Below are 13,390 nucleotides of genomic sequence, written 5' to 3' on the forward strand. Positions count from 1 at the left end.
TATCTTTGCAGATATGTAATTTTCTGACTGGTGGTCATGTAGTTATTTTAATTGTATTGAATTTTGCCAGAAGAAACTTACTTGGTTCTAAAATTTGATATAGATCTTTTCTTCTTCAAAGCTTGCTGTATTAAGCTGTTGAAATATTTCTAACAGAGGAAAGGTTTTGAACACAGTTTGAAGAAAATTTTCCCTTGAACATGGCTTAAAGGCATTAGTAAAGAAGGCAAAAATACTACTAAAGAAAGAGATTATTTGTGACTGTGCCTGCGATAGGGCATACAGAGGAAGGCTGTGATTACCCAGTTTCTGGTAGCTAGCTGTTAGACAGGTTCAGAGTGAAGAAGCAGTTGCATACTTTGGAGGTGAAAGAATGACAGATACTTGGCTGTACTTTTTACTGAGAAGTGTGGAATAAAGTTCAGAAACTGATGGTGAAGAGTAAAGAAGACTGAGATTTCAGAAGCTGGGTGAAAGCCAACGTAATACATGCTGACTTGTTTTGTACTGCCTTGTTTGTAAGCTGTTTTCCTGAATACTTACTTACATTTAGGTTTTCTTTCTCTCTCAAGTATCTGAACATTTCCTGTCCTCATTTGATATGGACTGCACTGCTGATATAAAGAGGGAAATTGTGCAGTGTATGGGCTCATTCCAGGATGGAGTGGCAGAAAAGTGTTCTGATTACTTTCAAAGATACAGACGTTCTACACATGTGACTCCCAAATCCTACCTGTCCTTTATTCAGGGATATAAAACCACATACAAAGAAAAACATGCTGAAGTACAAACATTAGCAAACAGGTAAACTAATCAGTTTACTACTGTCTTTCTGTAGTTTCCTTCCCCAGGTAGGTGTATTCTTATAAGTCTCATTTCAATGCATGACTCATCTCCTTGCACAGGAGAAAGGTGTTTTTTTTAATTCCTAAAATTGTGTAAAAGTATAACTTGATCAAGTATTATAGTTGCTCTTGCCATATAAGTTAAAGACTATATGTATTTGGAGAGGGAAAAAGAGTAACGGTGTATAAAAAATTAGGGTGGTGGGAAAAGAGGTGAATATAAATTATTCCCATGTATTTTTAGTGAGTAAAAGAAAACATCTGTTGGGAGAGCAAGACTGTGTGAACAGTTTCTCCTGCATTTCTGTAGACCTTGCTTGACATTACTATGGAAGTTGCAAGCTTTGTGATGTTTATTCTTACAGACTGTGTGAAACTATGTGAGTTTATACTTGTTATCTGTGTGTTTATAGTTATAAGGTATGAGAAAATAGTATGTTTATAGTAGAAAGTTGTGGGAAAACTAGAGATAAAGAAACACCTGTAGGATCTCAGAAAGCCCCTAAAGGCGGATCCATAGGAGGGACTTTGGGTGGCAAAAATGATATCAGACCGCGTGGACAGAGCTTCAGATCCAATGAACTGAAGGCATGAGATGCGTGCGCAGACTGAGCTATCCAATCACCTTGTTGTAAGCATGTACCCAGAAGAAACTAAACTGTATAAAAGTTAACTCATTTAAATAATAAGTTGGACATCGTCGGATCATATTGATCGTCTGTGTGTGTTCCTGAACTCCAACCATCAACAAACATCTACACGTAATTTTATAATATATTCACAATAGCATTTAATTTACCAGAGAGCAACTTTTATTTTCTTACTGAACAGTTGTGTCCTCCTGATATGAACATATAAGAAATACCTTTGGTGGTTTTGGTTTTGTGATCATAGGGCCTCACTTAGACTGCTGAGTTTTTTTTTTTTTTTATAATTGTAGGTTATTAAAGTGATTTTGATATACTCATTCCTCTTTTCAGGTGCTTTATTAAAATAATGAGATTTATTTGCAGATATATCGTCATGTTAAAAACACTCAATTATAATGTAAAATTAACATTTACTGTATCAATTGGTATCACCCTTAAGAAAAATGGTCTTCTCAATTTTGAAAGATTGTCACAAAGAGCTGGAAACCTTTAAGAAAGACTCAGACTATTTATTTCATTTTGAAACATTCTTTGGTTCCAAAATCAATTTGAGTTAGAAATCTGTAGTTACCTTATGAGTGAAGACTTGTAAAACAGTGGGGTCTGGTCCTGTTTTCTACCTTCGCGTGTACCAGGTTAGTTCGTGCATGCCAGTTTGATGCACTTAACCTTTGTACCTTAGTTGCATGGTATGGCAGGTGCTAAACTTTGTCTGTTCACCTGTATTTGTTCAGCTGTCCAAGTACTGCTTAGCCTTTGCAATAGCAGTCTCTGTAGAGGCCACTTAAACTTGCCTGAAAAGTCCCAAGTGAAGACTTACTTTTTGATAGAAAAAAAGCACTGTTGAAGAGGCATTTTAATGCTCAATTAGAGAAGTCTTATTGCAATACTATTTTTCTGTTACTCTTGTTTGGTTGTTTTGGTTTCTTTTCAGTATCCTCTTCAAAGAAGAAATAGCAATTTGATATAGTTCTCAGAATTTTAGTGGAAATGCTTTCTGTTGTACAGAACTCAGTCCTTTGAGGGTCAGCTTGGAGCTCAACAGAGACAGTGACATATATGGAACCAACATATGGGATTTTTATGCAATGATAAAGACATACAGTAAAATTTCAAGCTACAGACTTTATTCATGTACTTTATTGTTCACTTTATTGATTCTGAAGACACTAGGTACTTTTGTGAAAGTTCCTGTCCAACTTTTATTTTTGGTGTAAAACATCTTTTGCTACTGTTCATTCAGATTGATGCGATTCATTCTATAGATGGAATAATTTGGAAAATGGAGTGTAAATTATATAGGGATTTAGGTGCTTCTCATTTTGTTTTCTAACTCCAGAATAAATACTGGACTGGAAAAACTGAAAGAGGCCTCTGAGTCAGTGGCTGCTCTAAGCAGAGAGCTGGAGATAAAAGAAAAGGAACTTCAAATTGCCAATGAGAAAGCTGACATGGTATGTACAGCCTTCAAAATGTACTGCTGTTTGATTTTTTTTTCTCCTTTTATTTCTTCTATTTTGAAAAGATCAGTCAAGTAAAGTGAAGCATTGGAAAAAAGGGATCTTGGAGAAAGTTATCTTGTTTGATTTTTCTGGTTTTGGAATTGACCTGATACAATTTTACAACAAAAATTAATACATTCTTTTAACTAGTTTTTTTTTTAATATTTGGCATATGGGTTTACTCACATTCTAGGTATTGAAAGAAGTTACAGTAAAAGCACAGGCTGCTGAGAACGTGAAGGGTGAAGTTCAGAAAGTGAAAGACAAAGCTCAAGCTATTGTAGACAGTATCTCAGTTGACAAAGCCATTGCTGAAGAGAAGTTAGAAGCTGCTAAGCCTGCTTTGGAAGAGGCAGAAGCAGCCTTACAGGTTAGTATTTAGACCATGTATAACATTATTTTACTACTAAGAAGACGAGTGTCTTTGAAATATAAGATTGCAGGTGCATTGCATAGCTCTTCATTTGACAGAAAATGTATGCAAATAAACATACGTATTTTGAGGCTGTTTAGGTTCAGTTTTGTTTTCCTTTTTTTTTGCAAGTACCAAACTGCAAATAAGCAATTTTCAGACAAGGGCAAGTTTTTAACTTTTATTTGAAACTGTAATTGATATATGATGTGTTGCAGGTTGATATTAGACCAGTATCTGAATGTCAATATTGTTATTAAACAGCTTCTGTGCAAAGAGTGAAGAAGTGCTTTCCATGTAAAACCAGTTATAATTCCATCCAAATCTAAACCTCCTATTTTAAGTTTTCACAAATAAATTGCATTTTGAATAGGTTTGCTGGTCCACTATTTTCTGTCTTAAAAAAAATAATTATTTTTTCCTACGAATTGTGGCATTACCAATATTTCTAGCATTCACTGTGGGACTTCATTTCTTTCAAAATACTCTTTTTGTAAAGCTTTTTTAATAGAATGATAACACTTTGTCCATATCTTTAAGATGAACAAAGATTAATGTTAGCTGATCTTTTGTAATATTTTCTTTTAATGCCTGTTCAACTGACTGTATGAGAATGTTCCTCAAGGCATTTTTCTGTGAGCAGCAGTAGTGGAATTTGAAGTATACCTATCAGAGGCTAGCAGGGACCTGGCATCTCAAGAAACTGAGAAGAATGAAGAAAAAACCTCAGAAGAAAAAAACCTCAAAACAATAAATAAAAGGTTTTATGTAGATTTACTGGAAAGTTTTCCTTTCCACTTTAGAGACTGCCAGCAGTTGTGACGGTTAAAGACTGATTTGAAGGAATGCCATGATAATCTAATATAGAAAAGTTTTCGTGGGTCTTCTGAATGTATGACTTCAAGGGAGAGATGTTTAACAATCTCTGACTGCTGTGATTCTTAAAGGGCAGAGTGGAAAAGTCTAAATGCTGGCTGATGACATGACAGCTGGTAAGAGTGGAATAAGAGCAGATCCTAAGATCCTGATACTTAGCTATAGGAAAAAGGTTAAAAAAGCTACAACAAAACAATTAACCCAGTGGTGGCCAAGTATCCTGACAAGTGAAAAAGCCCCAAACAATGTTAACTGGTCAATGACTGAGGTATAAAGAGAGCACCAGTGTTCTGTGTTTGGTCCTGCATCTTATTATAGCTTACTTTCTGACTTTGACTAAAATTGCTGAACCAAATCAATACTGCTCTTCTTGAAATGTAGGGTGCTAATAAATGAAAATCCAATTATAAAAAAAGCTACACTAGCATTATTGTGAGACTTCACAATGGGCAAAGGTATTTGGGCTTAATTTTGAAATTCTTGCATTTTCTATAAGTTGCTTTGCTTGTGTCTAAAGGGGAACAGCAAACTATCGTGAAAGCAAACCTATCAGCATGTATATATGTGTTCTCAGCATGCATTCTTTCATTCATTCAGAAACTCCCTTAAGCAAGAAAATTCTCTATATGAGTCTGCATCTTTCAAAAAATGAATCTCATATTCATTACAGGTTTGCAAATTTCCATCTAGGGATTCCAATAGTAGAATTCTGCTTGCAGTTTGGACAAAAGTCTATTAAAATATTTGATAAATATAAAGGTCACTACCCAGATGGAAAAAATAAATTTGTGGTTAGCTATTTCACTCAATTTTTTACATATTTTAGGATTGGTAAATGCTATGTTAAGAGACAGGTAGGTACAGAACAACGTTTATAAGCATTTCCTAAACATATAATGAGATTAGTTTTTTTAAAGTTTGAGTAAGAATTGTCAAACTTCAATAAAAGTTAGATGCACTTTTCCCTGCAATAAAAATAGCACACTAAATGCACAATTATAAGTAAGTAAATAAATAAATAGAAATTAAATGCAACAATTTTGCCACAATTTGGATGCTAGCAAGAAAGGTTGGGCTGAATTTCCTAACAGTCACTAAGAAACACTGGTTAAAGTTCCCACGCAGATATCTGGAAAAACTCTGCTGAATTATTTGGTGCACACTGAACCCAATGAGCAGCAAAACATAAGGGGAAACATAAGGCCATCAGAAGGATAATCTGCAATAATTTACAATCCCTTTACTGAAGTATAGACACAAGTAATTAAAATCTTCTTTCATGAATTCCCAGTAAGGCGTGTGCTAGGCTAGAAGCAAGGTGTCATAACACTTGCAGTAACCTGTTGCTTACTGTTTGCCACTGTAATGTACTTGAACCGATTAAACTGCCTGTGGATAAGCAGTGCTTCTAATCGGAGTTGTGCCTGTTCTAGAGTGTGTCTGCCCATCAGCAGTTACTACTGTTCAGTGTTTTTTGCTCTGTATGTGGTGCAGTTAAACTCTACTGCTCTAATTGATTCTTCTCTAAGGAGACATCTTCAGTAGACTTGTCTCATAATCCTTTCTGATTCATGACTACAGTAGAGTTGTGAGTTACAGTATTAGACTTGCACCCTAGGCTTACTTGTCCTTAATTAGTAGGGCCTAGGTTTTCATACATTATTATAATGTATTTTTCTCACAGGCCTGCTTCTACACCAGGAATGTTTCCAGTAAGATGGATCAGCAGGTGAAAATCTATACATATATCAGGCCTTCTCACTGGTTTCCTTAATTCACCTTCATTTACTAGATGTCAACAGAATGTATTTTCCTTTCTAGACTCAGTTCCTGGTCAATATGTATACATTTGAAAAAAAATCGGTAAAATGTCAAGATGTTTCTGTTTTGCTCTTCACTTTGTCCAAACCATACATGGTAGTTTTAGGTTGTTAGGTGCTGCTGTGCTGAGGTTTCCTAGTAGTTGATAGGAGTTAGTAGGGAAAATCTGGTTGGAGAGTCCTTCTAGCTTCATGCTTTTTAGAGGTAAAAATAAATATAAATATAAGTAATTATTTTTCTCCCATGGATTAATACTGTTGGCGAGCTTGTACTCTGTCTTACTGAATAAACAATAACAGTAATTGCTTTACCTTTTGTTTTAAATTCACAGACAATAAAACCTACAGATATTGCCACTGTGCGCACGCTGGGACGACCTCCCCACCTCATCATGCGTATCATGGACTGTGTGTTACTGCTCTTCCAGCGTAAAGTGAACAGTGTGAAAATTGATCAGGAAAAACGCTGTACTGTCCCATCGTGGCAAGAATCTTTGAAACTTATGACAGCAGGGAACTTCTTGCAGAACCTACAGGTGCTTGTGCAACCTTCTTTTTCATATACTTTTTTTTAATATAGGAAAATAAGGGACAATGTTTTCTCTGGTGTTCATAGGAGAACAAATGTGCAAGGGAAATCACACACACAATAGATCTGAAATGTTAAGGGCTTAAGAATAAGTATGTCATAATGAAATAAATTTGAATCCTTCTGGCAAAGTCATGTCATAAGTCAATTGTAGTTTTTCCTAAATAAGGCAATGAAATTACTTTCAATGACAAATGATTCAAAGCTTTAAGCATTTAGTTTGAACAGCCATTACTTATCTGTTTCAGTAAAGCTGATAGAAAATATCTTTTTTTCTCTTATCTAACTTTTCATTAATTTTCAACATTACAACTTCTGCACTGACTTGCAAAAGAATAGTTGATTATTAGGGTGAACGCAACCAGAATTTTTTAAATTTTGGGGGTTTCATGTCCATAGCATGGGTCTAGGAAAATGGAAAGAGTAACTACTAATCAAATCCATTTTCGTAACTTAAACTAATAATATTACAGTTCATCCAGTTGGAATAAATGGTACCTTGTCCTACCCCACTGGATGTTATCACCACTGATTTCTGCTTTTTGAGTTTCCTTAATCTGTCATTGATCTAGTGGGAAATCAGGCTTGACCAGCTTTGTATGGTTGTTAGTGCCATAGATGTTATTTATGTGATATTCACATTGCATTTACTTGTAAGGATTTTTGATTTACTGAAGGGCTTCAACCTTTCATTTTGCTTGTGCATAACTAAACCTGTTTGTGCTTCAGGGAATAGCTGTTTTTCAAGTTCGTCAATAATAGACTTTCATTATACCTTGCAAATAAATTTGAGGGAGAAAACTGAGAGCTTTTGAGAAGGAAAAATGGAAAATATGTTTTTTGGAGAAAAGAGAGAGTCAAAATAAATTCTTTAAATTGAAATACATTCCACTAATGAGATAAAGTAATTTAAGGATAAGATAGCTGGCTGTTTTGTGGAATGTATGTTTATGAACCAGAGCTAAGCATTTCCTTTTCTTTTTGAAGATTGCTAAGGCACTTATTCTGTCTTAAGCAAAAGGAAACTTCCAGCAGGATATTAGTGATATTTTATATCAACAATTAGCTGTGTAATGGTAATAGTGAGTGTAAGATAGCAAAGATCATAAATGAAGGCAAACTTTTCCATTTTGTAAGAATATAGAACAGAGTTGAATGACTTTGTAAAGTTCTCAAAGATGCATGAGACGAAGACCTTCGTATTAGTTGTCAGTAACACTTATGATCTTCATAGTGTTCTGTGTGTTCTAAAACACGTGTATATTTTGCATTTGTTACATACATTATGTGTATTACACTCTTTAAATTTTTCTTTAGCAATTTCCAAAGGACACAATTAATGAAGAAGTGGTAGAACTTTTGAGCCCTTATTTTGAAATGGCGGACTACAACATTGAGACAGCTAAGAGAGTATGTGGGAATGTTGCTGGCCTTTGCTCATGGACCAAAGCTATGGCTGTATTTTTTTCCATCAACAGAGAAGTATTACCCTTAAAGGTATGTCTGTTAGTCACTCACAAACACTCTTTTCTCCTTCTCCTCCCACCTGTTTGCACTTGAGAATTTAATCTGCTGGAAATGCCATCTGCTTTATTTGAGCTGGTGCTTGTCTCTCTAGGAAATGATTCTCTTGAACATTGGAATTCTGCAATAAAATCTATTTTAAATGTACTTGCACTTTTAAGTCGTCAAAACTATGAAAGAGATTGTGCAGTTTTATGCCTCTGGACACCTTCTGAATGGGGTTGAAACATTTGTCATCTTGTTAAATTCAATACTGCAGTTGCTTTACTTTAATTAGGGATTAAGTAGGAAAAAAACCCCTCGATCTGGTTCTTTTAATGTTCCAGATCTCAGTTCATAAGCAGACTGTACAGAGACTGTTCATCAGTGTTATTTAGAGAAAAACAGGCCCAAATATTTAGAATGAAAGTCAGGAAGAACATGGTCAAGCATGATTCTAACACAGAATAGCTTGTATTTACAATAGCAAAGACCAAGAGGGAAGTAAGATTTGTAGTTAGACAAAGCATATTAGTTGAAGATATCGAATAGGCTTCTAGTGGCGTCAGTCTCTTCTGCAAGCTAGGTCAGACTAACTTTTGTGTCAGATGAAGAATGACTGGTATTCCCAGAAATTTTTTTAATTATTTTTTTATAATTGTTGTTAAACCAATTGCTTAACTGCAGCTATCTGCAATAGGAAGTTAGCATGTTGTAAAATTCAAATAATAAGTTTTGCTGAATGATAAAATCTCTAAAGAAGAATTTTATTTGGAAATACAGTACAGGAAAACTTTTTGAAATACATTATAACAAGAGCTTTGGCATTCTCTATGTGTGAATACACTTTTATGTTTGTATGCTCCATAGGCTAATTTAGCAATTCAGGAGAATCGCCTAAACACTGCTATGCTGGATCTGCAGAAAGCTCAAGAAGAACTGGGAGCCAAGCAAGAAGAATTAGATATTGTGCAGGCAGAGTATGAGACTGCAATGAGAGAAAAACAGGTGAATTGCTCTTCACAGAAAAGTAGTTTCTACCCTTATTTTAAGGAATACTTAATACATTCTTTCAATTTCACTGTTATTCCTTGAATAGGATGTTGATGGACAGCAGATAAGAGATAGATATTTTTTGGATACTGTCTCTTTGATTCCTACCTCTCTCTTTTGCCACTAATCATCTCCCCTCTTCCCTCCTACCTCCTGAAAAGGTATATTTGTGTATAATTTGAAATTCTGGGTATAATACCCCAGAATTAATAGGTATCAGGAATTTTACATATTATTTAACAACTAGGCCAAAATGAAAGTTAAGAACAGAAATATTCAGAAGTTGAATCTTGTTTCTGACAGATGTTGATAATTTGTCTTGATGTATTTTTTCCATCTGACTTTCCCTCCTTCTCTGCATGGTGATATAAATGTTTGAGAATATATTTTTAAGCTGTCGTTTATTGACTGTTTTTATTAGATATAGAGATCCTTCTGGCCTATCAGATACATGACTGTAAACCATTTTTCTTGGTGTATGGTTTTCTCTAGACTTTGCTGGAAGATGCTGAGCGTTGCCGACATAAAATGCAAACTGCCTCAAGTCTTATAAGTGGCTTAGCAGGTGAAAAAGAGAGGTGGACAGAACAGAGTAAAGAGTTTGCTGTGCAAACCAAGAGGCTAGTTGGTAAGTTTGCGTCCACACCTTTGAACTTGTGAGTTCCTTGAGTTTTAATGGGCAGTGAAACTGAAAACATTTGAAGTTTAAAGCTTTTCCTTTGTATTTTAGATCCTTGTTGCTAAAATTAGGGTAATTGTTTTAATTCCCTTGCTAAAGCACTGTTAGGTGAAAAATACAATATGAGGCTAAAGTTCATATTTTTTAAAAAAAAGATAACGGACTCTGTGAATGTGGTGAAACATATTTGGGACACCAATGTTTTAACCTGTCTGATGTTTGTGGGTCCAAAGGGAGTGATATATTAACAAATGCCAATAAAATGTGTATAACTGAGAATACACATGGAAGAGAGGAAGACTGATATTCAGGCACTGACATTTATATGTAGAAATCAATATATTTAATGGCAGCTACTAATGTTCATAAAACTTCTGTTTCTTAGAAGGTAATTTTTATTTTATAAATTTGCACTTGTAAACTAAAGTACTTTTTAATAAATAATTAGTTTATTAGTTAGGTCAATAAATGAAATTTATCTTGTCCTTTACTGTGGGTTGAAGTTTCTTCTCTGACTTTTGCCTTGAAAGGCTGTAAAAATCAGATATTTTTGTATAAGTTGTATTACAGTAGCTAGATTGTATTTTATTTGCTGGTATAATATATATATGTGTATTAACTTATTAAAAATGTGGGTTACCTTCCCCACACACTCATCAAGGTTTTTTTATAGATAACTTGGAAATGTCTAAAAAGTATTAAGGCTCAGTATAAAAGTATCATATCTTCTCCAGTTTGAATCTTACATTCTTACTTCAGAGGTACAAAAACTCCCCAACCTAGTGTGTCATGAATTTTAGGGGGAAAATTTTGAAGCTGAACAGAAGATTAAAACCTGTCACACTTAATACCTTCATAATGTCGCTGTTACAATTTTTATTATTAGTACTTGTAATTGATTTACAATTAATTTAGTTGAATTAGTACTTATAAATAAAGGTTTTTTTCTCCCCCCAAAAATATTGTTTAAGCCTGTTCTCATGATTATGCAAGGAAACGATGGAATTTTATTAGTAAGTTTGTTCTTCCATGTCCCGCTTGTGCAGGATGTAGTGTTTGGAATAGTGGCGGGGGGTGTGTGTGTGTGTGTGTGTGTGTGTGTGTTCGGTTGACCTTGGCAAGCTGCCAGATGCCCATCTCTTAATTCCTAAAGTTGCATTCTAAGGATAAAGTAAACATGACATCTACTAAAATGTAGTGTTTTCTTGTTATGTAATGAGCCTTGGGAAAAAGGCTGATTTGCCTTCTTTAGGGGTCAAAGTATGTTCTTCAGTTACCAGCTAAAACATGTAACAATTAGGGAAGGGAACAGCTCATTCATTAATTGAATTGGAAAAGTTGTAATGCTTTTTTGCTTTCCTTTTTTTTTTTCCTCTTTCTCTTTAAGGTGATGTACTCTTGGCTACAGCTTTTCTGTCCTATTCTGGTCCTTTTAACCAAGAGTTCCGCAGTCTGCTATTACATGACTGGGAAAAGGAAATGAGAAGCCGAAAAATACCCTTTTGTTACAACTTGAACCTCATAGAAATGTTGACTGATGTTCCAACTATAAGTGAATGGAACCTGCAAGGATTGCCAAATGATGACTTATCCATACAGAATGGAATCATTGTCACTAAAGCATCTCGTTATCCTTTATTAATTGATCCACAGGCACAGGGTAAAATTTGGATTAAAAATAAGGAAGGCAGAAATGAACTTCAGGTAATAGAAATGCTGGTGCTTTCATAATCCCTAGAAACTCTTAGCTTACAAAATATTACAATTCAGTGATTCACATAATGCTTAGCAAATGCTGTTTTATATAAAATGTCTAGTCTGGATATAAAGGACATCTCAGATATATTTTGTTACATTTGAAATTTGACTAGATATGAAAGCGTACATTTGAAGCCTATTAGCACCAGTGACTCCATTTGTTTAATGAATTTATTTTAATGAAACATAAACTGTGGGAAATTGGCTGTATGGGCAATGTTTGATAAATAAATATGTTTGCAGAATACTGTAAATGTTAGGAAAAAAACATCAACTAGTTCATTATTACAATTTCATCTAAATGTTTAAAATCAAGGTTCATAGCATGATATTTTTATCACCTTTTATTCAGAAATTATTTTTAATTTCTGTTGTCTTAGTATGGAGGTCAGGTGCTAAGTATTCTGCAAGTATACAGGGAAGACAGTAGTACCACAATGTACAGTCTAGGGCAAGAAACACCAATTCAATGCAAACATGAAAGTATGAGAAAGAAAGTCCTTACTCTCTACAATTATGATTACACCAATAAACCACCTTAAAAAAAAAGATGCCTGAAAATCATAAAGAGGAGCTTGAGGGGTGATAATAGAGTGGCTCTCAAAGTATTGCTACCAGTTTAATGTTGATTTTTATCTTGGTGTGGAACCCTTTAATGGATGCCTAGCTAGTTATGTTAAAAATTATTATTAGTTTGTTTTACAGCGTTTTTAAAATCTAAGCTGAATGTGCTTTGTGCACATGTTAAAAATTAATCATGGTTATACTGAGGACTACATTTTAAAGCAAAGACTGTTTAAGGTCTTGTTCGATGTAACCACCTAATTTTAAAGGAGAAAAAAAAACAAACCAGAAGAGCCCTGGTCTCGGAATTGACCCTGCTGCAGTTTGACTTGGGGATGTTATCCAGGATAAAATGGAAGGTGCTAAAAGGTCCCTGTGAATTTTTGCTGTGAAATTCTTGAGTAGTTGCACTCATAGGATGTAAAAACTGCAAGTGTTCAGTGCTGCTTTGCTTCTACTTTTGCAGTTGCAAAATAGAAGTTTAGTTCCATGAGATCTGAGAGAGAATATGCTAATTTGATGCTACCTTTTCTTGTGGTCACAATTCTCACCTTAATACTAGTCTACTCATCAGACCATTGTTTTTTGCAGTAATTTTGATAAAATGAAATAATTTATAAATATTAAAAAACCATAAAGCTTGTTAACTAGTCATATCATAATATATAGATCTCTTTTTATATTTTTAGATCACTTCTTTGAATCACAAGTATTTTAGAAATCATTTAGAAGACAGCCTTTCTTTGGGAAGGCCTCTCTTAGTAGAAGATGTTGGAGAAGAGCTTGACCCAGCACTGGATAATGTTTTGGAAAGAAACATCATTAAAACAGGTTCAGCTAACAAGGTAAAAATAAAACAAATGAGCAAACAAGTGGAAATGCCCCTTCCCTTCCCTCCCCCCACCTTTGCCCTTAACAAAATAACTCCTACTAAATATAGGACTATGAAAAAGTAAAGTAATTTAAATTTGATTAATGCTAATACAAAAAAAAAATAAAAAAAAGTAGAGTTTAAGATCACAAATGCACAATATATTTAATGTATAGAGTTCCTTATCCTTTTTCTTATGACAATTCAAAAAAATTGAAATAATCTGTGAATGGGCTACTTTAAGTGGTCCATAGGTATTCTCAGCAAA

General features: G+C 34.4%; 1 protein-coding gene across 1 annotated transcript in view; it reads left to right on the forward strand.

Annotated features, from left to right (window-relative positions):
• DNAH5 (dynein axonemal heavy chain 5) overlaps nucleotides 1-13,390 on the forward strand; it is a 113,426-nt gene that overhangs the window by 79,025 nt on the left and 21,011 nt on the right. Inside the window, exons 56-64 of the mRNA XM_027738976.2 lie at nucleotides 573-804; nucleotides 2,835-2,949; nucleotides 3,191-3,367; nucleotides 6,438-6,641; nucleotides 8,012-8,191; nucleotides 9,068-9,205; nucleotides 9,743-9,878; nucleotides 11,317-11,633; nucleotides 12,941-13,096. Of these exons, the coding sequence (XP_027594777.2) occupies nucleotides 573-804; nucleotides 2,835-2,949; nucleotides 3,191-3,367; nucleotides 6,438-6,641; nucleotides 8,012-8,191; nucleotides 9,068-9,205; nucleotides 9,743-9,878; nucleotides 11,317-11,633; nucleotides 12,941-13,096 (1,655 nt within the window). The remainder of the gene's footprint in view (nucleotides 1-572; nucleotides 805-2,834; nucleotides 2,950-3,190; nucleotides 3,368-6,437; nucleotides 6,642-8,011; nucleotides 8,192-9,067; nucleotides 9,206-9,742; nucleotides 9,879-11,316; nucleotides 11,634-12,940; nucleotides 13,097-13,390) is intronic.

The sequence above is a fragment of the Pipra filicauda genome, unplaced genomic scaffold, assembly GCF_003945595.2.
Source record: "Pipra filicauda isolate LSUMZ 115617 unplaced genomic scaffold, ASM394559v2 scaffold39_size4671491_pilon, whole genome shotgun sequence".
NCBI classification, from domain to species: Eukaryota; Metazoa; Chordata; class Aves; order Passeriformes; family Pipridae; genus Pipra; species Pipra filicauda.